The 27,148-nt window shown below is 35.8% G+C and overlaps 1 protein-coding gene across 1 annotated transcript in view; it reads left to right on the top strand.

Moving 5' to 3' along the window:
• Nucleotides 1-25,779, top strand: part of LOC120539516 — a 39,318-nt gene extending 13,539 nt beyond the window's left edge. The window contains exons 4-9 of the mRNA XM_039769648.1: nt 1,888-2,193; nt 7,296-7,610; nt 15,229-15,495; nt 19,406-19,498; nt 19,777-19,801; nt 25,110-25,779. Coding sequence (XP_039625582.1) covers nt 1,888-2,193; nt 7,296-7,610; nt 15,229-15,495; nt 19,406-19,498; nt 19,777-19,801; nt 25,110-25,116 — 1,013 coding nt within the window. The 3' untranslated portion in view covers nt 25,117-25,779. The remainder of the gene's footprint in view (nt 1-1,887; nt 2,194-7,295; nt 7,611-15,228; nt 15,496-19,405; nt 19,499-19,776; nt 19,802-25,109) is intronic.
• The last annotated feature ends 1,369 nt before the right edge of the window (nt 25,780-27,148 follow it).

The following is a 27,148-nucleotide window of genomic DNA, read 5'->3' on the forward strand; positions in this document are numbered from 1 at the left end:
ATGACTCTTTGACTGTGAAACTGAACAAAACAAAATTCTGCAACCACAGTGGTAACAGATAGATACTTTATTAACCCTAAGGGGAAATTTACACCAATAGTGAATAATAATAATAATAGTGGCTTTGACCAAAATTATCATTTAGTTATTCTATGATGCACTAGGAATAAGTGATTATTTTGTTTAAACTTCTTACCTTTTTATTAGAATAACATTATTCTCTGTTTGTTTGTAAAAGTGTGGCTGAACACGGTGGAACAGTACACTTGACATGCTGAAGCGACTTCTGGAAACTAAAGCTACACTTAATTAGGTTCTTGATGAACTCGGGATAGATACACTGTTGACCAGTGATTGGGCCAAGTTGGAAAACCAACTTAAAGTATTGGAGCCATTTGGCATGCACACAGATCAGCTTCAAACAGATAGCCAGTCTCTGTCAGAGGTGATACCTTCCCTGCTAAACCTGGAGGCACATCTCCAGTCAACTAGTGGAGAGAAAAATTTGGCACAAGCTCTTCTTAAGTGTTTGCGCCGTTTTACATGTCTGTTAGATCCCATTAGTGACCAATTTGATCCAGTCCCTGCAGCCGCATGTCTAATGGATCCAACTGTCTCTGTAACCCTACAGTCCCCTGAACTAATATCTTTGAAAAGAACAGCAGAGTTATTTGTATTGACTGAGGCAGCGAAACACAATCACACCATAGAAGCACAACAAGATGAGTCTACACAAACAGTAGCAGTTTCAGCAAACATCACAGTCCTTCAGAAATACAAGTACCTGGCTAATAAAATAATAAGCTTAAACCCTGAAAACCAGCCTTGACCATCTGAAAGTGCTCCACACAAAATGCAGAAATATCAGGAGGAGGTTAGGCAGGGGGATTTTACTGGAAATCCTCTTCAGTTCTGGCAAGCCAGGGTGGCTGTGTATCCTAAACTTAGCCCTGTGGCTTTGGTCCTTGTGTGTGCCCCGGCCTCACAAGCATTTGTTGAACGCATATTTTCAGTTTGTGGACAGTTTTCATCTGGATTGCGAAACAGAATGACCACTTCTCTAGAGCCCAGAGTTTTCTTGAAAATTAACAGAAAGATGTATAATTGAATCAGTCAGACTGTTTTGTATCACTGTTATGGTGGGGCTTTAGTAAATTGTGCAAAGGAGAAAGAAACATTTGTTGTTTCAATTATACCATTTAAATTAGGATTACTATTTTGCATGCAAAACTGCAGTGTGTTCCACAGTCAGTTCAAATTCAGTATCTGGGTTTATTTTTGTGTTTTTTAAAAGGACATACCTATAGGTTTCTACTGACATTAAATAAATGTTATTAAGTCTACAGTTCTCGCATTGTGGCACAAAATTAACCTCCACAAAATTGCTTTAACCATACTATAATTACTAAAACTAAAACTGAAACTAATATATATATAAATAAAATAAAAATGACTTTGTGAAATAAAAACTAAACTGAAACTAAAAATATGGCATGAAGTCTAACTAAAACTAAATTAAAACTAAAATTAAGACCTGAAGTAATATAAAAATAAAAACTAGCAAAAAAAGTCAAAACTATAATAACTCTGGTCTGTACATTCTTCCAATGTTTGTGAGGGTCTTCCTTTTGGCACTCCAATTTCCCTTCGACATTTTCAGATGATGTGCACATAGTTGGCAACTCTAAATTGGCACCATGTGAATGTGCCCTAAAATGGACAGCAACTGTGTCTAGCATCAGTTTTTACCTTGTGCCCAGTAGTGCCCAAAAATCCCCATTAACCTAAATTAGAATGAGCAGCTTCAAGAAAGTTATGTTACTTTATATTATTATTCTACACAGTGTTGATTTAGGATTTATAAATATTTTCTTTATTTTTTTGCAGTGAAAGCTGATATTTATATACACACATCAGAAATTTTCTATGAAGGCAGTGTCATGGTTAAATGTGAAGGGGATCGGCGAGGAAGAGGAGTTTGCATATTTTATAAAAACAAAATTTCATTCCAGAAAGCCACATACAACCACCATGGTAAAGCCTGCGTAATTTCAGTTTTTGGGCTGGCACTGTTGAATCAGAGATCTGAGGAGAACCCTACTGAAGTAAGTCTGAGCTGTGAAATTGAATTGATAACCAAAACTGGGAAATGGACCTCTGAACACAGCAATATGGTGACGGTAAGGATTCAAGGTGAGTGGTCAAGAAAATATGTTTTTGTATTAGTTTCTTTAACTGCAGCCTTTTATAATAATAAATTAACACACAGGACAGCAACAGAAAGATCTCCAAACTGTGTTTATCAGGACACTAGAGCTTGAGGGAGTTTGTATGCTTGTGTGTTTTGGACACGTCTTTAGTTTTTTTGTTTTGATTATGTTTTAATGCCTTCCTAGAGCTACTAGTGGTGAAGGAGAAGAACAGCATTACATAAAAGTCTTTCCATTTATTGTAATTTTCTTTCACACATAAAAAACAGAAAGCACATGGAAATAATTTTTTTGTTTGTTTCTGGCAAAGTTTTTATCAGTTTGATTGCTATTCCAATGTAGCGGTAATTCTAGCTTTAGATTACAGTATACAGAGAAAGAAAGAACCAAGAAAAATGGCATATGATAGTCCATAAAACAAATAAACAAAATATAAAATAATAAAACTTGGAAATAACTAAGAAAAATGTTGGTGGCATGTGGCATGAATTGAGGTTTTGGAAGTTGTAGTTTCCTTTCTGAATAATTTTTAAAATTCTTAATAAGCATTTATTTTGGCTCATTAAAATTAAAACAACTGCCAAATTTTAGAGGAATGATGAGGTCACAAAAATATCTTTGTACAGCTCAGTTACTATGATTTAACAAAGGGTGAAATTTGGCCAATAACAAAATCCAACTATATTTTCCCTCTGCCACCTTTTAAGGCAGACCCACAACGGAAATGTTGAAATAATCTAAATATATTACAAAATACCAAAATATACCCAATTATTTACAAACACAACAAATGTGTAAGAAGTATGCCTGCAAAATTACTCTGGCAGACAATATATAAACCGTCTGACATGCTCCACGTGCATTATTGTAAATAATGAAATATGATCAGTAAACTGTAGTGGCTTATGCCCCTTTTCCAAACCAATTTCAAATCAAAGGATTTATCAAAACAGTCCTACCAACAGTATTCAGAAGTTGTTTTAGTATCTTCTGTGGCACTCCTCTTCCCTGAAGAGCACTATGGGTCAGGGATGGCACAAATACTCATCTGCTCCTTGTAACAGATGGCAGAGAAAATCTTCTCTGCAGTTTACTGAAGTTTGCTAAAGGGTCTTATTGCTGATGATGTTGGTGAAAAAGATTCAAAAGTCAACAGGAAAATTTCTAGAGCAAAAAAAAACCAAAAAAATCATGTGAAAACTAACTAAATTTCCATAAGCACCTGTGAAAACCCTGCTTAAAGACACAGACCCTGCATTTAAATTCCAGGCACCTGAGCAGTAAGTATAACACATATTAATAAACAGGATATATTAATCTAGGACAATGCCATATGCTGCGTCATTGTAAAATTATCATTACGCTTTGATATCATTGTGATGCAGCTGGGTTATATTTTGAACTGATGGGCACTGCAAGTTATAGTTTCGCTGCCACAGTCATGTTGTATGTAACAATGGTGTTCATTGCTTTTAATGTGGATCAACATTGCTACATGTGATATAACCACAATATACAAAGTATAACCACAACCACCCATATTGGGTAATCCCCTTCTAGTGCTGTATGAATAAGTGGAAAAAAGAAAATAAGTAACTGTTTTTAATTAAGAAGTCTTTGTGGGAACAAGATTAAGCGAAAACTTGCTTTTCCACTTATCGAGGAAGATCAGAAATTTTTTGACGAGAACAAGCCATTCAAACCAAAAAAAAGCTAACCAATCCTATCTTCTTAATTTTTCCCAAATAACATCACGTTTTGGAGGTTCCTAAAGTCCTACTTTCTACCACACTATTTAGTAATCTAATTTGCACACCTGTTGGTTCACTGTGTGAAGAAAAATGGTGGTCTGAAAGTTACTCTTAACAAGTCTGCAACTGTGCATGGGATTGTGGATGTTTGTTTAGTAAATACCTTTATCAGTTGTATTTTATCAAATGAATTACTTTTTGTTTCTTTTTTTCTTATCATTAGAAATTTTAAAAACGTTACTTTGACCTTATCCCAGTGCCAATTATGTAGCATGTTTGTCATATGTTTGCCATGACATTTCATCCTCCCTATTTAAAATCACAGAGGACCATTAAAAATGTCCACGTTTATGAATAAAATCTATGAATTTTGGTTATGAATTAGTAAGAACTTGATAAAATCTAATAATGGATACTGACCATTATCAGGAATTAACCATGGTGCATCTATGTGGAGTGTGTATGTTTTCCCTGTGTGACAAATGGCTCTGTCACAGGCTTCACAAAGCATTAATTTATAAATATTTATATATTTTATAATCTAATTTATTTCTGTTCTTTTTTTTAGAATATCTTTTAGCATATTATACCTGATGCTAGTTTGAGTGTGCTCACTCAGAACAGCTACTGTGGGTATTCTATTAATTTAACATAGGAGTAAAAATGTTATCAATTTTTACATTTCTTAAGCATGCGCTTATCTTCCATCCATTGTCTAACCCACTGAATCTGAATACAGGGTCATGGGGGTCTGCTGGAGCCAATCCCAGCCAACACAGGGCACAAGGCAGGAACCAATCCTGGGCAGGGTGCCACCCAGAACATGCAAACTCCACGCAGGGAGGACCTGGGAAGCAAACCCGGGTCTCCTAACTGCGAGGCAGCAGCGCTACCACTGCGCCACCGTGCCGCCCTGCTCTTATCTTTCTTTCTTTAAATGAGTAAATATATCTTTGTAATAAAATTTGTATTTATGTGTATTTATAAATGTTTTTCTTTTTCCATTCATGGCTGCCACACTTCCTGTCTCTTGCTCCATTGTTGGGTCCTCAATTGGTCAAACTGAGACCTTCTTCTTCTTCAATTTAATGTCAGTTGGTAAACCAACTTATGGTACATTAATGACACCAAATGGACTGGAGTGTGATAAAGAAAAGGGATTTAAAAAACAAGAAATCTCACCTAAATATTATCAGAAGTGCCTAAGCAGACATAATTTGTTTTGCCCAATTAAATGCTTTCTGATAGTCCTATAGTTTTTTAATAACAGAATATGGCTCTATGAATAACTTTAAACTCTTCTCCTTACCTATATAATAGCTGTCTCAAATTATTAGTTCCCAAATATTTAATATATTGAACCTCACACCCTAATAAAATATGTTAAACTGTCTCTTGTTGATTACAAAATCTACATACTCGACTGTGATGCTGTCCTATCTTGAATAGTGTATTATTTAACCTAGTGTGCCCAGTTCTGAGGCATGTTAATTTAATTTCTTTCTTTCTCGGTTTGCCCCATTTTTCAATGGATCCAACTGTTTCTTGAATTCTGTACGTATGTCTCTCCTGAACATCAGTGTGCAACATTTTTGCCACATCTCATCAATTTTCAATCTCAGTAAACTTATATGTTACCAGTAAATCAACAAAAGGATGCTTAGTAGCTTTTTTTAGCCAAATCATCGACTATTTCAGTCTCTTTGACCCCTTTATGTGCTGGAACCCATAATTAACTGATATACGAACTCATACTCTGCAACCAATACAATGTTTGAGTCACTTCCAATTGTAAACCAGCCATCTAAGAAGAATGACACATTTTAATACTCTGCAAAACAGCAAATAAATCAGAACAGATAAATACCCTATTTGAACAAAGTCCCTCCATCCATTGTAAACCCAAGATAATGGTTACCAGTTTAGTTGTTAATGACAAATAATCAGACAGTCTTTTCTTTATATACACTTGTAGTTCCGGAACACAAAAGCTGTTGCTGTATTTTCTGTCAAATTGTCTTCATCTGTAAACATCCTTAATATTCCATAATACTTTCAATTAATAAATTTGTTTACTACCATATTTTCAGACACACCTTAATTATTTGCTCTTAAGAAATCATATACCCTAAAATCTACTACTATCAGCAGAAACAGCCACGGTGGGGTTACTGAGAGTGCCACTGTTGGTCTAATTTGAAAACTCATTAATCCCATTTTTCCAACATTTGCTGAACCAACCATTCAAAACTAACATTATTTTTATGATATTCACAACAATCTCTTAATATACTAACTACAGGGTTATCATTCTTATGCCCTTTAATATTAATCTAGCACATTAAATTTTTTTAATTTGTAGTATTTTGAGTTAAGATGCTTTGATCAGGCTAATTAAAGAGGCTTTGATGTGGCTAATTAATCATCAATGTACAGTGAAAAATAAATTAAACCCCCTTTTTGTATGGGGTAAATGGTATAGTCTAGTAGGTGGAGATACAGGTTTATACAGGTATATAAGAAGCTCAGTTGTAGAGTCTAATGGGGATGAGTGAAGAAAAAGAAAAATATAAAACAGAGAACACAACATATTTTTCCATTATTGTGAGTAGGAAAGACAATATGGAAATTAGTTAAGAAAATATTCTGGATATTTGTTATTTTTGTTCTGCTTTGACTGTTTTTGTAAATAAATGTCTTTTGCACTAAAGTGTTATTTTGGCTGTGCCGTTCTTTATAAGAACTTGTGAAATAACACAACCCATACGTCACACACCATATGTCAGTAGATTTTTCTTGGTAATCTACTCTCCTTTAGGATTCCTAGTTCTAAACATTCTCCATATGGTACTGGGTTAAGCATTGGGTCTCCATTATGTAACTAGATACTGTGCAATAATACAATTTTAAAAACTACATTTCTGTCTGTAGCTATTACATGGTGGCACAGTGCATAGGGCTGCTGGCTCGCAGTTAGGAGACCCAGATTCGCTTCCCGGGTCTTCCCTGCGTGGAGTTTGCATGTTCTCCCTGTGTCTGCGTGGGTTTCCTCCGGGTGCTCCGGTTTCCTCCCACAGTCCAAAGACATGCAGGTTAGGTGCATTGGCGATTAGAAATTATCCCTAGTGTGTGCTTGGTGTGTGTATGTGCACCCTGCCTGGGGTTAGTTTCCTCCCTTGCGCCCTGTGTTGGCTGGGATTGGCTCCAGCAGATCCCTATGACCCTGTAGTTAGGATATAGTGGGTTGGATGATGGATGGATAGCTATTACATGCCACAAGAATTATAACTTAGATGGTTATTAATATTGCTCATAACTTTTCACTTCATTTCAGGCAATCTTGGAAAGCCAGAACTGGCAGTAACTCCTTATGTGACTCTAAAAGAGAATCAGATTGATTTAACCTGTGAATTGCCTCGAACCTTCTCCAATGTTGAGTGTAATTTCTACAGAGGTAATAACACAAACCCATTTGTATCAGCAAAAACAGACAGTGACATTTGTGAAAGATCTGTAATGGGCCATGAGCTGCTAGAAAGTGGAGCTACAGGAATGGAAACTACGGTTCAGCTACGTTGTGACTACACTGTGACTCAGAGCCCTGAGATGCATTCACAGTACAGCGAGTACATGAGCATAAGGGTGATGGGTGAGTGAAAAACTACTGCAGAAAATCAATGCTGAGTTTTAAAATATTGTTGGTTTTACTTTGCTGGCAGATTCTTCTTGTCTTCTTGTGTACTATTTTTAATTGTAATATTACATTTGGGACATCAATGATTGGTCTCAAAACTAGACATGACACTTCGTAATTGTGCCAAATGATGAGCTTTAGTAAAGAAAAAATTCTCAAATGCATAACAAGAACAACGTGAAAGTACAAAATTCCCGAATGTTACAAATTGACATAGTGACAAAAATATGGATTTTTAGTTTTTCTTCATATGATTTCTAGAGGGTTAGTATGTTTTACTTATTCATTGTCCATGGTAAATGAATTTCTGCTTAATTTTTAATCTTTAAAAGTTATCTCGTGCATATTTCTGTCTTTTATCCCCTTTTTTGCAGTGCTCTATCAAAGTTAATGAAGCAAATAAATCTTTAATTGTTCAGTTCTATGCTTGCATCTAATTCACTACTTTATTTTATGTAGCCACTTTTACAGTATATCTGTGTTTAACTGTCAGAAGGAGATAAAGAAAATGATAACATGGAAATGGAGAGAATGGGAGTAATGATATCTGACAGGTGTTTTGGGGAGTAGCCAGAAGGAAAAAATTAAATTAAGTCAGACTGTACTACTGACTTCTTGTTACATTTTGAGTTTAATTGCACATATTGGTGATGATGACTTAACCTACTTTAAACTCAGCTGCATTGTTCTCATGAGTACAGGTGAAAAATAAATTAAACCCACTTTGTGTATGGGGTAAATGGTATTGTCCAATAGGTGGAGCTACAGGTTTATACAGGTATATAAGAAGCTCAGTTGTAGAGTCCAATGGGAATGAATGTAAAATTAACAACATATTTTTCCATTATTGTGAGTATGAAGGACAATATGGAAATTATTTAAGAAAATATTCTGGAAATTTGTCATTTTTGTTCTGTTTTGACTTGAGCTTCGAATGCCTTTCACAGTGTGGTCATGTGTTTTTGATAATAATATTTACAAGGCACACAGAGAAACTGTTAGAAGTCAAAATGCAAGCTATGGAGCATAGGGGCAAGACATATTTTACAAATTTCCTTAGAAGGATGTCAACTAAGAAGAAGCTATAGAAGCACTCGATACATTTTAGTTATCGTAAATGTTTGCCCTGAGAACTACAAGTTTCTCCAATGAATCCAGCTTCAAGGAGGACTGATGACACATAGTTTCCTTGAGAGCTGTTGATTAACTATGACTTTAAGACATTTAAAGAAGGAATAATAAGAGTCCAGCTAGTGTAGAACACTAGCTCACGCCATAAAAGACAACATTTTTGTCTGAAAGAGCTGCTTATATAAAAGAAAGCAAATGCAATTGTTAGTATATCTGAGTCCATAACTACTGATGCAGAAATAATGCAGCAGGGTACTGCCAGTAGTTTTGATTTTGCAGCAACTATGCAGATGTGAATTCCGTCCAACCTTGCATACAAGGTTGGATATCAATGTAGGGCTTGATGGAATGGATCAGTATACTACAATGCTTACATGTGGCAGATGTGGGTCCCCAGGTCACAAGGTTTAGTACGAAAAGACTCCTACCATGACAGTATGATTTAAAAACTGCAGGAAACTATGGCATGTTGCTAAAGTGTTCATTGAGATGACTGATGCTAGTCATTTCACTTAAGTAACAGTAGTAAATGTGGACTCAGATCACAGCACAAAAAGGACAAATGCAAAATATGTGTTTAGGCCAGTGAATGAGCCCAATACTTGAAAAATGGAGATCATGTTAGACATGACATCAGGCATTTGTCTTCTTCCCTACTTGTTTTGCATCCTACTCAAACTGAAGCAATGATGAACACAGGCCAGTGAAAGGGTGTGAAAGGGACTCTTAACAAGTTTGCATCTGTGCCTCCATTGTGCAGATAATTCAACTGCTGCAAACAACTGAGTGCAGTTTACAATCTCATTCATCTCATATTAGGTTAAGATTGGTTTGCTAAACTTGGCCTGCAGTTGGTAAATTGTACCTTGTCTACAGTTGAGTGTGATGAGGGATGGCTAGCAGCCTGGCCCAGCCAGGATGCCATAAACCTGGAAGGACAAAGTTAGGCAGCTTACACAGGGCTTTGTCTCCCCCAGGATGCTAGATGGCAGCAAACCCAAGCTGGGATTCCACATGGGTGCCCACAGGGCATGCTGGGTATTGTAGTCCTGGGGGACAGCCCTGCTGGGTCCCATGGGGTATGCTAGGGGGACCTGCAGGATTTGGGAATCCCTACTTCTTAGAGCTCCAACCTCTCCAGGAAGTGCATTGGAGCTGCAGCTTCATATTACCGGAAGTATTTCCAAGGATAGGGTAAAAGGGGCTGCCTTCCACAACTCAATGACCAGTGCTGGGAGGAAGGATAATGCTTGCGTGGAGGTGTTGTGGCAGTGACAAAGAGAGAGAGAAGAAAGAAAAAAGAAAAGCATTGCTGTGTGCTTATTAGATTTATTGTACTTGTGGCTGTGGTGGGAAACACTTACCTGAAGAGTTTCCCCAAAATAAAACTCCTTCTTTCCTTTTATGCTTGTGTCTGAGCCTTTGTGTTGGGTGTTCGGGGAGCCAAAGCACCCCCTGGTGTTTAAAGTGTCTATCAGCTGTCACTGCAAAAGTATTACAACCACTAGGATATTCCACAAATTTCATTCTCTCATACTTTATCCAAGGTGATATCAAAGCAACAGAAACTTTGCCACTTAGTATTTACTTTGAGAAATTCAGTTTCTTTAGAGTCAGTGTAATTCTGCAAATAGGTTTTCTCCACTGTAGTGAAGAAATATCCATTTATCTGTCATTCCAGACAAAGTAGTAGAAAATTATTTATTATGATGTGACTTTAGCAGAGTACTGATTTTTCCCCATTGGAATACTGTTTGGCACTTACTCCATTACAAGTATAATAGAGACTTGAAAACATTCCTAATTAATTATGTTTTGGTGCAAGTGAATTACTTATGAAGGGCTAGAATTCAAAACAAGTTTCTTTCAGAGGCTACTTGGTCAGCAGGGTTGATCAGTGAATTTCTCCAAAGCGTTACTTCACAGGTAATTTTCTGTATTCGCATTCGACCTTGTTTGTCAAATTATTCACTGATAATTTGGCTGGTTTAGGAGAACTTTTTTTGCCAGTGCCCAATAATTCTTTGCAAGGCCAGTCCGACATCCCCTGGCGTTGTAACAGCCAGCATTGGATGGGACCATCTCCCAGGTATATAATGCCAATCATTTGCATTACAGACACTGTGGTACTTACTGGTACAATTGAACAGATAAGTAAATAATGCAGGTTCTCAAAAATGTATTTTTATAAAACATATACAGCATGAATAGTAGGTCATCTTTGCTTTTCGACAAATGTGCAGGTCAGTCTTTAAGTTCTACGTCAGTATAAGAGAAGGAGGTGCAGGCTCTATGCAGGCATAATTAGCCATGTGGAGATAAAAAACAAACTGTGAAGGATCCTGATGCTCTCCACAACACAGGAGACTATGAAATAATAATAATAATAATAATAATAATAATAATAATAATAATAATAATAATAATAATAATAATAATAATAACGAAAGGTTTATCACTCTTTACAAGGCATTTCTATCTTTTTGATATAAAAAAGTGCAAAGCATCAGCACAGAGATTTTCAAGAGCCTTCAGTGTGACTTTAAAAAACAGAACAAACCAGTGGCTTCAATTGTGATATGCCACTTTGAATTTCTGCCTTTAAAGACCAACATATTTTTCCTGACTTTTGACTACAATTTTGGCATTTTGAAATATATGACTGTGTACCTCTGACTGCATTCTTTCTTCTTTGGTCTCACAGAGGCAAGGTTGTCCAGCAGTTGGCACAATAATCAGTCCAGTATAAATAGGAGACGTTTTCCTAGCCCCCGGGGATACTTTAAATATGATTGTACATATATAATCCAGTCAAATCTAGTTCAGCTAGTCCTTCCCCATTGACTTCAATGCATTTCACCAAGTTCAGCAATATTTGTGAGCACTTGAGGTGAAATCAACACAGTGGAGGTCGCTCACCACTATTGGCCAGAATCTTGAAAAATCTGCCATGATTCAACTATTGATAATGAGATAATCATAGGAAAAATGAGAAAGCAACATGATCATCAGTTACTTAGTGTCTGCTTTACATGCCATTAATGCAGTGAGACTCTGACAAAATATAAACTTAATATGGCAAGCCGAATTAACATTTAAAGATATCTCAAAATGAATTTCAGATATCTTAAAATGTAATTTACTTTTTAAGATATCTGAAACTCGCTTTGAGATATCTTAAAATAATTTCCTTTACATTTTAAGACATATGCAATACATTTTGAGATATATCAAATGGATTTCAAGACATCTCAAATACATTTTCGGATATCTGAAAATAGCCATGCCTGCATTTCAAGATATCTAATTAATTTTCAGATATCTTAAATGGACCTAACATGCATTTTAAGGTATCTTAAATGCATTTCAAGATATCTCAAAATAATTTCCTGTAAAAATGCCTATTCTTTCAATTGGACTTCCTGTTTAATATAAGATATCTTAAAATGTATTTGAGATATCTTGAAATGAGCAGGAAGTGATTTTGAGATATGTGAAAAATGGATTTGGGGTATCTGAAAATGGACAGGAAGCTGCTTTGGGATATCTGGAAATGTATTTCATATATCTTAAATCGTATTGTAGATATCTGAAATGCTTTTGAGATATCTTGAAATAATTATGTGTCTTTTTAAAGATATCTTAAAATGTAGTTTAGATATCTTAAAATACTACTTGAGATATCTAGAAAAATATTGTAATATATCTGAAATGGAGCAGAGACATATTTTAAAATATCACAAAATTAATTTTACATTGAATTTTAAGTTATCTTACATGCTTTTTAAGATTATCCTAAAATAATTTCATGTGCATTTCAACATATCTGAAATACATTTTGAGATATCTCAACATAACTTCCTGCGCATTTTAAGAGATCTCAAATATATTTTCAGATATCTTAAAATAACTTTCTGTGCATTTTGAAATGATATGCTGTACATTTTGAGATATCTGAAATGCATTATCTCAAAATGCACAGGAACCTATTTCAAGATATCTTGAATTGCATTTCAGATATCTCAAAATGTACAGCATATCATTTCAAGATATCTTGAAATCTATTTGAGACATAAAATGATTTTTAGACATCTTAAAATAGATGACCTTTTAGATATCTATAATTCAATTTGACATATCTAAAATGCATTTCCAGATATCTTAAAATTAATTTTGAGATATCTCTAAATGTTAATTCGGCTTGCCATAACTCGGAACAACTGAAATTACATATCTAAACCCAGCACTGACTTAGCTGTGGAATGACCAGTAAGGGGAAGGAATCTTCTGATGTGCCATATAATCTACTCTTGCATTTTGCTTTGTAGCTTGTACTATTACTGTTGCATTATTGTATTTTACTCCTGAGATGGTAATGATACAGTAGATTGGCCATCCAGATCTGTGAAGAGGATGACTTATGTTCTGTTTTATGTATTGTATTTACCCCATATTTTGAAAATCTACTTGGAAAGGGGTCTCTCTCTGAATTACCTCTTCCAAGATTTCTTTCATTTCGGTCCCTATAAGTTTTTTTGGCAGTTTTTTCTTGTCTTCTTAGGGAGTCAAGGCTTGGGGCCATCAAAAAACAGGGTCTGTTAAAGCCCATTGTGGTACTTCTTGTGTGAGTTTGGGCTATACAAAAAAATAAATGGTTGTTGTTGTAGGCTACCCAGTATCAGCTTGAGGTTTTGATATGAGGTCATTTCCATGCTGATACAGTGCTAAAGGCATCTCAAACAGTGGATGTTCTCACTTTCTACTCTGCCTTCCAGTAAGGCGATTGTAGGTTCACTTCCTGATTCTTCCCTGTGTGGATAGCACTTTAAGTACTGAGAAAAGCGCTATATAAATGTAATGAATTGTTATTATTATTTTGCAAGTTCATTTCAATCTTATCATATGATGTGGAGAAAGGCAACACCTTGAATTTGATACTAAATTCTTTAGGTTAGGAAAAAGTAATCAAATTGGGTTGACTTTTAGCACTGAATGCATAATAACAATTTTAATTTATAAAAGTAAATTTATTTTGCAGGATAAATAATAAGATTTAAGATGTCTATAGCCAACTCAATTTTTGGTAATTTCCAAAGTATCTTGCATATAAAGGTGAGAGTAATGTGAATGAACAAAGAGTGACATCTGAACAGTATCTTAATATCTTGTTCTGCATTTGATTGAACCCTATGACACCTTTCTCTTATGAACCCTTTCCTATGGTACTTTAAAATACAACAATATAGTACAAATGTTAACATGTACATTTTTAAAATGTGGATCAGAGGCAGGTTAAGAGACTTATTCAGAATCAGTGGATAACTGTGACCTTTAGGTATGAAGTCCAAAATCTTCCCACTTAACCACATTACTTGAGCCAATTAGAAAAAGGCTCAAATCAGAATAACCAGATGTCATAGCTAGAACCTACAGGAAATGGTACAAGGAGAAAACCTATCATGGAATGGGTTCTAGTCTATGGCGTGCTGCACACAAGTATTAAAGGAAATATTCAGCATTCAGACATTTTAAGATTCTGATGAATTGTGTTTGGAAGCTACTGTTACTAAAATTAACACTACGTAAGGTACTCTAGTATTTGTAATTAAAACTGGTCCACCATAAGACAGCACTGCTATTGTTCTTACCTAGTATTTGTCTTAATTGTGTATTATTGACCAAAATTCAATGATTTTTGACTATTCTATCTTATGACTGAATCTAACCATATTTCTTGATTTTGAAGTCTTGGAAATCTTGATGCTACAATACAAAACTAATTTTTCAACTATAAAATCTTGTAGAAGCCTATTAAGGCCACTACAAAATGTTTTGATTGTATTATTTTGCAAAGATATCAATTTATTTTATATTAAATACCGGTATGTTACTTTGCAATTAATGATTGCATTATTTCACCATTGTATTGCGTTATTTTGCAAAATTATATCTTTTTTTCTGTTATTGTTTGCTTTACTTCTCAAAAGTATTCCTGTATCATTTTGATTATGCATCTAGTGATTGCAAGATTCAGTACTCACATAATGTGTAATCAATTAACAAGAACAGAAGAGCTGTTTCAGCTACACTCTACATTTAATTTTAGTTTGGTTTAATTTACTAAATTTAGCACTGAGTGCAGTGTGGGGTCCAGGTCTAGTATTCCTGCCTCACAGCACCTGGAGCATAGGATTGTTACTATGGTCAGGTTATGAAAGAAAAATTAACCACCTAAATTGCTGTTGTTCATTCTCATTTTTTTGATACTCTATTAAACTGTGTAATTCTTTATTTATCTTTCATTAATTTCTAAGAATTGGGAACAATATCAGATTTTTATAATTTGTGATTTATGATTATGCGTATGTTCTTGTTATAGCTTTGAAATGACCTTATGAAATATAGATACATGTCTATAGATATTGTTTATTATTATTTTCAGATATTCGTAAACCAGAGATATCTTTCACTGACAAAAGTAATACTTTAATTGTCTGCAAAGCTCCTCCTAATGTCACCAAAGTCCACTTCTACCTGTATCAGGAGGGGAAGAAGGATCCCATTGACACTGTGGAGGGACAAGAGAATCAGACCTCAGCTGTTTTTCAGCTGAATAAGAACAATGACAGCACATTGGAGAGGCACTGGTGTCAGTACGAATATAAAGATGTGAACTCAACATGGAGTGATTCAATTGGTCCACAAAGTGGTAAGAGTTTGACATTCCCAAATAATAGCAAATCACAAGATGTATTTATCAGTGTACCTACATTTTTTTAGTGTCCCATTTATTGTATCATAATTCTTCTTCATCTTCCTCTTCTTCTTTTTCCACTTCATTGTGGTGTTGATGTACTTGATCAGCCTCCTCTAAACAGCTTGGTCCTGCACCTCTTTGTCAGTCAAGTCCTTTTCCTTCAGATCTTCTTTTGCTTTATTCATCCACTTGTGCTTTGGTCCCCTTTGCTTTCTGTTTCCCTGTGCATCCATTCCCATCACTCTTTCCCCACAAATTAATTGTCTGTCCTCATCTCATGTCCATACCACCTGAGCCTACTTTCATATACTTGTATGGATATCTCTCCCACTTTTGTTCTATACTTCTGATTGTCTCATTTCCTATTCTGTCCTTTGTTGTAAATCCACACATTGATCTCAATATTCTAATTTCTGCCATATCTAACTTCTTCTCGTTTTGCACTCTTTACTGCCCATGACTCAGTTCTATACATCATTGCTGATCTTTCTACTGTCTGAAAAACCTTACCTTTAATCTTCGCTTTGTTTCTTTGATCACACAATACTCCTGATATCTTCATCCTCTTCATCCATCTTCAAAAAAAAAAACAGACTCTTTGTCCACAAAGAGATGTATAAAAATCATCTACTCTATTACAAGGATTGTATAGCTCAAACCAAATCTAATTATTACACTCAGTTAATTACTAGTAATACAGGTAACACCAAGTCTTTGTTTTCTTTACTTAATAATGTTACACAACCTCCAGACTCTTTACCATCTCACCTTCACTCAACTGCCTTCTGTAATTCTCTTGTGTCTTTTTTCAATGAAAAAATCCAAAAGATACATCAGCACCTTGGTCCAGATCCTTTCTGTATTTCTTCTGAACTACACTCACCTATTCACTCTTTCTCTTCTTTCCAGCTTCCCACTTCCTTTGAAATCTCAGATCACATCTGCAAATCCAAGTCATCTACTTGTCAGCTGGACCCCCTGCCTACAGTTTTGGTTAAAGCCTGCCTCCCCTCTCTAGTCCCTCTTATTTCTGCCATCATTCACTCTTCTCTTACTACTGGTATTATTCCCTCATCTTTCAAAAGCTATAACCCCAATATTAAAAAAACCTGGTTGTGATCCTACTAATTTCAATAATTTTCGCCCCATTTCTAACTTGCCCTTTATCTCCAAAATTCTTGAAAAAACAGTAGCTATCCAACTTCACACCCACTTGTCTCACAATAATCTATATGAGAAGTTCCAGTCTTGTTTTCGCCCCCTTCATAGTATAGAAACGGCACTTGTTAAAATTACTAATGACCTCCTTATGGCTGCTGATTCTGGTCTAATCACTATTCTCATCCTTCTTGATCTGAGTGCGGCCTTTGATACTATTTGTCATACCACTCTCCTTAATAGATTATCTTTGATTGGCATTACTCACACTCCACTTGATTGGTTTGGATCTTACCTTTCAGGCCGCACTCAGTTCATACAGCTTAAAACTTTCACATCCCAACCCACCGCTTTTACTTCTGGTGTGCCCCAAGGCTCTGTCCTGGGGCCTCTTCTTTTTATTATTTACCTTCTTCCCCTTGGCAATATTTTTTGCAAATATAACATTAATTTTCACTGTTATGCTGATGACACCCAGCTATCTTGCTGGTAAACCCACCTCCTCTTTTCCACCACCCTCACTTATTGACTGCATTTCTAAAATTAAATCCTGGTTCTCTTCAAATTTTCTTAAATTAAACAGTGACAAAACTGAGGTTCTCCTCATTGGTTCAAAATCATCATTATCCAAAACCAATAATCTTTCTTTTATTATTGATAACTCTGTTGTTTCCCCATCATCTCAGGTCAAGAGTCTGGGTGTCATCCTCGACAGTACTCTATCTTTCCAATGTCACATTAATAACATCACCCGGTCTGCTTACTTCCACTTACGTAATATTAATCGCATTCGTCCCTCCCTCACTCCTCATACTACTGCCATTCTTGTTCATAGTCTTGTCACTTCTCGGCTGGACTACTGCAATTCACTCCTCTTTGGTCTCTCCAGAATTCTGCAGCACGTATCATCACTGGAATCCCATCTTTTCACCATATTACTCCGGTCTTGCAGCAGCTTCATTGGCTCCTGATCAAGTTTCGTATTGATTTTAAGATTCTGCTACTAACTTTTAAGGCCATCCATAACCTCGCACCTCCATATCTGTCTGACCTTCTACATGTTGCCATTCCGTCCTGTAACCTTAGATCCTCTTCCTCCACCCATCTGACCGTCCCTCTCGCCCGTCTAACCACCATGGGGAGCAGAGCTTTCAGCCGTTCTGCTCCCAAGCACTGGAAATCATTACCTGCGGATCTCCGAAATATCAAATCATATTCATCTTTCAAATGTAAACTTAAAACACATTTGTTTAAAATGGCTTTTTTCTTCTTCCTCCTAATTATAGTGGTTTTGTTTGGTTATAGTGGTGATAAAATTATAAAGCTTCATTTTGGCAGAAATTGACTTACTAATATAACAAAGAGTAAAGGCCAAGTAATGGCAACTTATCATGAATAAACAATAATACACCAAGCCAGTTATTTAAATGATCTTTTTAACATCTTTATTAAATATGAAAATGCAGTAAATTTAATCTAATGTATTCTGCACAGTTGCACAATGGTTAGCACTCATGCCTCACAGCTTTTGGAGCCTGGGCTCGATTTATATTTGTGTACTTTACGTATGTAATTTTCATGCTACTTTTATATCCTTCTTGGTTTTCTCCAGGAACTATGGTTTCCTTCCATATTCACAACATGAATAAAGTACAAATGAAGGGCTATATTCTGCCTTTCACCTTAGTTTGGATTTTTCAGTTAGATTTACATTACTCAGTATTAAGTATTTAAGTAGCTTCTGACAGCTTGCTTGTTTAGAACTTTTCTTAATTTCTTCTTCTCACATAGATTCTACTTGCTGATACCTTGTCCAGATGTTGTTAGATAAGCAGGTTAGAATGATGTATGGATAGATCTACAGTATATGGTTATGACAGCTGCTTAGTTTCAAATAAATTAATTAAGTAATTTTTCCTTCAGACGCTCCTATTTCAACAAAATTGGGGTCACATAAAGATACTACCTGGCATGGCAGTATTTGGCACTAAGCAAATATCATACCAGAGCAGGCTTCCAGTTACTCATGAAGGTACAAGTAGTAATTGTCAATTAATGAACTCTGCATATATTTGAGGATATACAAGAAAGCAGAGATCCTTGAAAAAGTAAAAAAAACAAAACAAAACAAAAAAAAAAAACACAGAAAGAAATTGCAAACTCAAAACCAAATGTAACCAGACTAAGATTCATCATCCATCCATAATCAAACTTGCTTATCCTGAATAGGGTCGCAGAGAAGCTGGAACATATCCCAGAAAGCACAAGGTGCAACTCAGGAACAATTTCTAGACAGGATACCAGTCCATCACAGAATAAGTGCATACTTACAAACACATACATGCACAGTGAGCAATTTAGCAATGCTAACTCACCTATTCTGCATGTATTTGGGGCGTGGGAAAAAACTTGAGTACCTGGAGGAAACCTACACAGACACAGGGGAAATATGAAAACTCCACACAGTGATTACCTGGAACACAAACCCTGGTTTTCTTGTTGTTAAACAGCAGTGCTACTTCTGTGACACCATGCCATCCCCAGGCCAAGATGTGTACCTCAAACTATAGATCTATGAGAAGAAGTCCTAACAACTGCATAAATATGTCCCCCCACTCTTAGTTATTTTCTATGTAATGTTTAATTAGAAGTAAATATAATTTTGGTAATGTTTTGAAATTGTGTATTTTCTCACTTTCTTCAGGTTTAGATAGTGCCTTAATAACCATGGGCTTGATTATTGGATTATTTTTCCTATCTATGGGCACTCTTCATCTATACGCATTTTATATCAGCAGTAAGTTTTTTTTCATTTCACATAAAATAATTGTAGAAGAAACATCTACTGACGTTTAAGAAATAAGGAATATGTTAATATTTGACTATCTACTGTAAGAAATGAAGCTTTTCCTGAAGTTTATAATTAAATGTGATTTTACTAGGGTTCTGTTTCTAGCACAATGGGACATTTGTTTCCAAAATGTTGACTTAGTTCAGTATACATTTATATATCATTCTTTCTTTTTTTAACTATATAAAGTAGGCTATATAAAAAGGTATACTTTTTTTTTCCAGGAAAAAATGAAATGGACAGACACAGGTAAGCTATTAATCCAAATGTTTGATTTTCTATTGCAGAGAAGGCTATACAGGTCTGCAAAATGAATATAGTAGCATAATATGTCAATAGTTTTTTATTTACATACATGAAGACAATAGAAATATAATTATATTAATTCCATCACTTCATATTTAAATACAAAATTGAAAATAAATTTAATTAACAATTAAGAAATCTATTCATATATACAATATTGTTCTAAATGAATTTACCATGAAAATGCTTATTCAATCTAGTAGATTGACTTACATATAACTTCTCCAGTATTTATCACTTCTTAGTTGTTTTGTCTGGTGGTCCATCATTTGTACACCTTTTCTAGTGTGTCCTATGAATCATTCAACAGTAGTCCACTTACACCCTGAAGTCACTAGTACCTTCTTCCTATGTCCAGAAAAACCTGATGGAATCTCTCACTCTGTTCTTCACTTACTGCTCCAACATTTTCAGCGAAAAATTCAAAGTAAGAATCCAAAACATAAACTTTGAAACTCATGTTATAACATAATTCTTTAAACTTAACCAATGCAATTTGGACCCCTGTTGCCTAAAATCTTAAAAATTACTTCTTTGAATGATTCCCAAACCACTTGTTCCAGGTCATGCATCACACCATCAAATTCTGCATCAGAAATTTGTTTTCTAATATCAGGTAGAGCAAAAGTACCCCCTTCAATTTAGCCTGAGACAAACCTGAAAATCATTCACAACAAATACATCAAACAAGCTTTATTTTTTGATAGGGCTTTGAGAAACTGCTTGATTAAACCAAGCTTTATATGAAAGAGTGGTAGCAGCACTTTATCTGGATCCACCAACCTATAACTGATGCTATTTTTGGCATCAAGTTGTAGCATTTTTGTAGCTGAACAGTCCTTCTGAACCCAATTTAAGTTGTTGACTCTGCTGTCCAAATCACAGAGAAAATATGGGAATTGTATATGTCGTGACTACTGACCCTCAAAGGTACACAGAACTTTCAAGTCCTTGCATATGTCCCAATGGTGCTCAATGTAGTTAATAACTTATAAATAAAAAGAAAACTTTGGTTTAAATATAAATATTAATAATAAAACATATTAAATTCAAACTGTAATTACAAAATATTAATATTTAATTTATTATAGTTTCAAAAGGCTATAACAATATATAAATAACAGCTAAAAAATGTGCTTTGTGAAAAAAATTCCATGGTGGAGAAAAATAGCTTTCATTTTTGAATTTAGCATCCAAAAATAAACAAAAATTACATGAAATAAAACAATTTTTCCAATTTATATCTGTGTTACACTTGACAAAGATCAGCAGGATAGCATTTTTAGCTAAGAACCTGATAAAGACATTGAAGCAACAACAGAGAGCATAACCTTATGGTACACAGACATAAAACAGAAAAAAAAGAACAAAAAAGACATTTGAAATATAAAATTGGTTATCCATCCATCCATTTTCAAACCCGCTGAATCCGAATACAGGGTCACGGGGGTCTGCTGGAGCCAATCCCAGCCAACACAGGGCACAAGGCAGGAACCAATCCTGGGCAGGGTGCCAACCCACCGCAGGACACACACAAACACACCAAGCACACACCAGGGCCAATTTAGAATCGCCAATCCACCTAACCTGCATGTCTTTGGATCGTGGGAGGAAACCCACGCAGACACGGGGAGAACATGCAAACTCCACGCAGGGAGGACCCGGGAAGCGAACCTGGGTCTCCTAACTGCGAGGCAGCAGCGCTACCACTGCGCCACCGTGCCGCCCTAAATTGGTTATACAAGAGGATACATTATGGGTGAAATATAGTCTAGTGTCCCAAGAGCCAGTTTCTGTTTCAGTTTCATCAGGCCGTGATCTTCACCTCTCTCTGGATCGGTTCGCAGCTGAGTGTGAAGCGGCTGGGATGGGAATCAGCACCTCCAAATCCGAGACCATGGTCCTCAGCCGAAAAAGGGTGGAATGTCCTTTCAGGGTTGGGAGTGAGATCCTGCCCCAAGTGGAGGAGTTCAAGTATCTCGGGATCATGTTCACGAGTGAGGGAAGAAAGGAGCGTGAGATCGACAGGCGGATTGGTGAGGCATCTGCAGTGATGCGGGCTCTGCATCGGTCTGTCGTGGTGAAAAAGGAGCTGAGCCGCAAGGCATAGCTCTCAATTTACCGGTTGATCTATGTTTCTACCCTCACCTATGGTCATGAGCTATGGGTAGTGACTGAAAGAACGAGATTGCGAATACAAGCGGCTGAAATTAGTTTCCTCCGCATGGTGTTTGGGATTTCCCTTAAAGATAGGGTGAGAAGCTCAGTTATCCGGGAGGGACTCAGAGTAGAGCTGCTGCTCCTCCGCATCGAGAGGAGTCAGATGAGGTGGCTCGGGCATCTGATCAGGATGCCTCCTGGACGCTTCTCTGGTGAGGTGTTCCGGGCATGTCTAATTTGGAGGAGGCCCCAGGGAAGACCCAGGACACTCTGGAGGGACTATGTCTCTTGGCTGGCCTGGGAACACCTTGGGATTCTCCCGGAAGAGCTAGAAGAAGTGGCTGGGGAGAGGGAAGTCTGGGCATCTCTGCTCAAGCTGCTGCCCCCGCAACCTGATCTCGGATAAGCAGAAGAGGATGGATGGATGGATAGTCTAGTGTCAGATTTAAAACATATGAGGAAGACTTGTAAGAATATTGTTATATAAAACACCGCATAGATGCCAACTAATGAACATAAACAGGACTGGAAAAGTGAATGCCTTGATATATTCCATTATAACGTTAATGATGATGGTGATGATGATAAGATTTATACCCTACCAATTTGCAGTACAGGGTATATATGTGTGCATTTTGGACGTCAAATTTAATATAATGCCATGTTTTACAACAGTAGTTTGTCGTGGCTCATTTTTCAGATAGAACAACAAAATGGTGGTGCTCATGACAAATTAAAATGACATTTTGGTAAATAAGATTTCAATTTAATTCAATAATTAAGCATTCAAAACTGATTCCAGAATTATCCAGAAGAACTCAACTGAGCCATTTTCCTACGGTGTGAGTTCAGAACGCATTCATTTAGTTTGGTAGGAAAATGTTTATTGAATTCTGAAAGAAGCCTGGGAAGCATGAACATCACAATCAAGAAACCAAGAACTTTCCTCAAATATTTGCCATTATACAAGATAATGAACAAAACTGTCCCATACTCCAGGACTAATAATAGCTTGAAAATGATATTCTAAATTACTATCGACTTTTACTGGAGTGGCCTGGTATTTGTCCTTTGCATAGGAAATTCTAACAAAAAGCTTGAGACAAAAGCTGAAAAATTGAATGAATCTTTAAAGTGTTTGGGGAATACTGGTTTATGAGAAACATGCACATCCTTCTTCAAAATAGTATATGGACCAGTGAAGGATGAAACCATAAGGCTAACATTTCTCATTGAGAGACATATTTTCTGTTTAATTTTTAAATATACAGCAAGTTTGCGGTTACATTCAGTAAACTACTTGTCAGAGACTCAAGTTGTCAACAGGTTCTCCTAAGCCAAAGACCACTTGATTTCAATGTTTTTTAAATAATCACGAAGACTTGGCTCCAAAAATTGGTTTATTTAGTTTTCAAATTACCTTAGTTTAAAACAATGAAGTCTTTCAATGGGTGGTATCCTAGTGGCAGTAGTTAAAAGAACTTTTTTGAAAGCTTAGCAAAAGGAAGCAAATCCAATCAATCAGAGAGAAGATTTGACAGTGCATCTAGCAAATTTTTGTAAATCCTGACTTACTGACTTGGTCTGACTACTGCTTGTTGAATGGTATTCAGATGTTAAACTGAGATGTTTGATGGTCTTGTGGTAAATTAGGTTTTTATGTTCAATACAGATATTGATTGGATGCACTGTACCCTCAAGCCAATTTTTCCACTATTCCAGAAACAACTTTAAACTTTATGGCAAACAGTTCCTTTTTTAATATAATAATAATATATAATAATATTTTTTTTCAGGTTTAGCTTCTTAAAAATAATTCAGAAAGTTAGAGTGTATTGGTATCTGTGAATTGTTCAGGCTATAATAGTTCAGACTCTGATACTTGAGGCATCAGCTCAGATTTGAGATTAAGGGTTTGCTTATGTTTGACAAAAGCCCCTTGAACGTCTGAATTCCATTGAAACCTTTGACAAACTTAAGGGTGAGGGCCATATTGGAGCTACCATTGAGATAATTTTTTAAATTATTTTAATAAACATTTTTTAATAGTTTGTAAAACCTATATATCGTAGGACTTTTTCCATGAACTTTGAGTCCTTTAGTCAATAAGTCATAGTTTGATTGGCATTCTAATTTAATATAGAGTGGTGTTTGGAAACCCTAACATCATATGTGTTGTAATACAAGGAATACCAGTAAATGGGATTCATCCATGATGAGGAATTCCAATGTGCATATGAAGAGGAGGTTGTTAATGTATTTAGTAAACCCTTTTGTAATGGGGTCTCCATTGATAGTAAGAAAAAAAAATGTTTGTAGACCTGAACAATGAAAATTTTCAGCTACTCTAGAATCTACCCAAATAGAGGAAGACATTTTAGTTTCCCTGAAGTCTACAGCACTTTACTACCAAGCATCCTGACTCTTGGTAAAACCAGAACTGTTTTACCCAATGTACATACGGTAGGTGTTGGAGAGTTTTTGGAAACTGTTAGGGTTACCCAAAGGCTAATTTTGAAATCCATATATTTGAATGCCACGATGTTTTATACCACTGGTATCATGATGTCACATAACATGTGTCTTGAGTGATGTGAACAATGATTGCTGTAGTAACTATGACCAAAATGATGACACCCATGAGAATTCAAAGTGTCATTGCAGTAATGAAGAAATTAATAATAATTAATTAAACTTTAGAATATTACTTCAAGATATCCCAGAGGATCACAACAAAAATGACTTTAATCCTAGTCTCGACTGGGTCCTTCCTTTAAAATGGCCTTTAAAGATAACATAGTTCCATTCATCTGTATTGCAAAATGTACTGATGTTACAATAACTTATTAGAATATAAAGTATATTTGTGTGATATTTCTCATCTTCTTGTGCCTTTAGATAGGTTTCTGGGTTTCTAGATAGGGATGAGTCATGTGTTGGAACACTTTAAAGTTAGCAAACTTGTCTTTATACTTCAAATAAGTAATTATTTGTACAATTAATGTCGACGTACCAGTTACCTAAGACTGTAATTTATTTTCCTGCCCTTTTATTATAGAGTACGACTGATATGTTTTCTTTTTATTGTTAGGTGCTGAAGCACTCCTCTAAGCAGCCAGAAGTCAAAGAAAGTGCACTCGGTTATATTTAACAAAATACTCATTCAAGGCATAAAGACAAGGACAAGTCTTGGAGTGGGTGTAACTTTAATTCTATTTATTACTTGGTCTTGAAACTGCCACACTGATTGTATTGCAAACTGCTTTGCTTTAGTACAAATTAGAATTATGAGATTAAATCTCAGAAAATATCAGTATGTACTGTATGTTAAAGAACTCCTGTAACGCTAAACAATTTACACAATTTCTTTAAACAAATACTAGTTTCATGTTATATTATTGATCAATTCATGTGGAAAATAAGTTAACTAAACTGAATATAATATAGTTTTCCTCTCTCTCACTGAAATCTTAGTTAAGAAATCAAGCAAAATGACACCTTTTATTGGCTAACTAAAAAGATTACAATATGCAAGCTTTCGAGGCAACTCAGGCCCCTTCTTCAGGTAGATTTACTAAGCTTGAAATCATAGCAGTGTTAAGTATAGGCCTTTGCAAAAAAGTGTAAAATTCAAGCCATATGTATGAAGATAAAGCTGTAAATATTTATTTTTTTTACTGCCTTTCCTGAAATTTCTGAATGTCAACCAAAACAATTTTCCAAATTTTAAAATTGAAAAGAATAACTTTCTGGGGTGGCACGGTGGCGCAGTGGTAGCGCTGCTGCCTCTCAGTTAGGAGACCTGGGTTCGCTTCCCGGGTCCTCCCTGCGTGGAGTTTGCATGTTCTCCCCGTGTCTGCGTGGGTTTCCTCCCACAATCCAAAGACATGCAGGTTAGGTGGATTGGCGATTCTAAATTGGCCCTAGTGTGTGGGTGTGTTTGTGTGTGTCCTGCGGTGGGTTGGCACCCTGCCCAGGATTGGTTCCTGCCTTGTGCCCTGTGTTGGCTGGGATTGGCTCCAGCAGACCCCCGTAACCCTGTATTCGGATTCAGCGGGTTAGAAAATGGATGGATGGATGGAAGAATAACTTTCTGGCAATTTATTTTTTAAACTTCGAGTATATTATTGTTTTAATACGGATTTAGTGCTTTGCTGCATTTTTTAAATAATTTTTCCCATATCTATTTGTAACACAAACTTTACTGATGAGTATCTGAGAATAAACTACTCATTAGCGCTACGTATCTGCCAGTAGTGTAAAATTGAGCATCAGTATGATTTAATAGCTACAAATCTGAGGTGCGTTTTCCAAAAACATTGTAATGCTAAGAACATCGTAAATTGCATCGTAAGATCGGTAATTAATTTACGAGTGTTTCTCAAATACCGTTGTCATTAAAATATCAGTTTAAATCCTTCGTAACCTGCAGGCTCTGTGAGCTAGTTGTTAACTGCTACATGCTTCTTAAGCAGACCAATTTTTGCACTAACTGCATCCATGGGCAGCAGTCATCACACAAACTACATTAAATTCAAATTAGGAAAGTTAGCTCAACATTTAAAATACTAGGATTCATTCATTCATGATGAAAAACGTGGTGCATGATGAAATGCATGTGCTACATCTTAGAGATAAACTGTTAAGTTAATTTAAATTATATTGTTAATAATAGGTTTATAAGTTGATAATATTTCTATGAAATTTTGAAGAATCATTGGATATAGCAGGCTGGATAATGGATGGATGGATTGATTATACTAAGGTGGCGGCTCACTTTACTTTCATGGACACATTTTCTGTTTTGCAATTGGTTATGTGGAAAAGCAGGAAAAAAGAATAACGAAGAACAGTACTGTAACTTGGGGTTAATATATTTTTGTAGAGGTAGTACGGCCGGATTAAAGAAAGTTGACACAGAATAACATCCATTGAATCCTTTGTTTGTTTCTCAATCAGCAGCTCATAAATCCAGCACTTACACATTATTAACTTTAAATTGTGGGTTAATACCCATTTATACACCCAACCATTTGGAGTCTCCTTGCACCTCCCATAAAGGTTCTCTGGATTGAAATGCAGGTGAATTTGCAGTCACTAAGAACTTTTTTATTGATATTGTGGCCTAGT

Source organism: Polypterus senegalus, chromosome 11 (assembly GCF_016835505.1).
Source record: "Polypterus senegalus isolate Bchr_013 chromosome 11, ASM1683550v1, whole genome shotgun sequence".
In the NCBI taxonomy this organism is placed as follows: Eukaryota; Metazoa; Chordata; class Cladistia; order Polypteriformes; family Polypteridae; genus Polypterus; species Polypterus senegalus.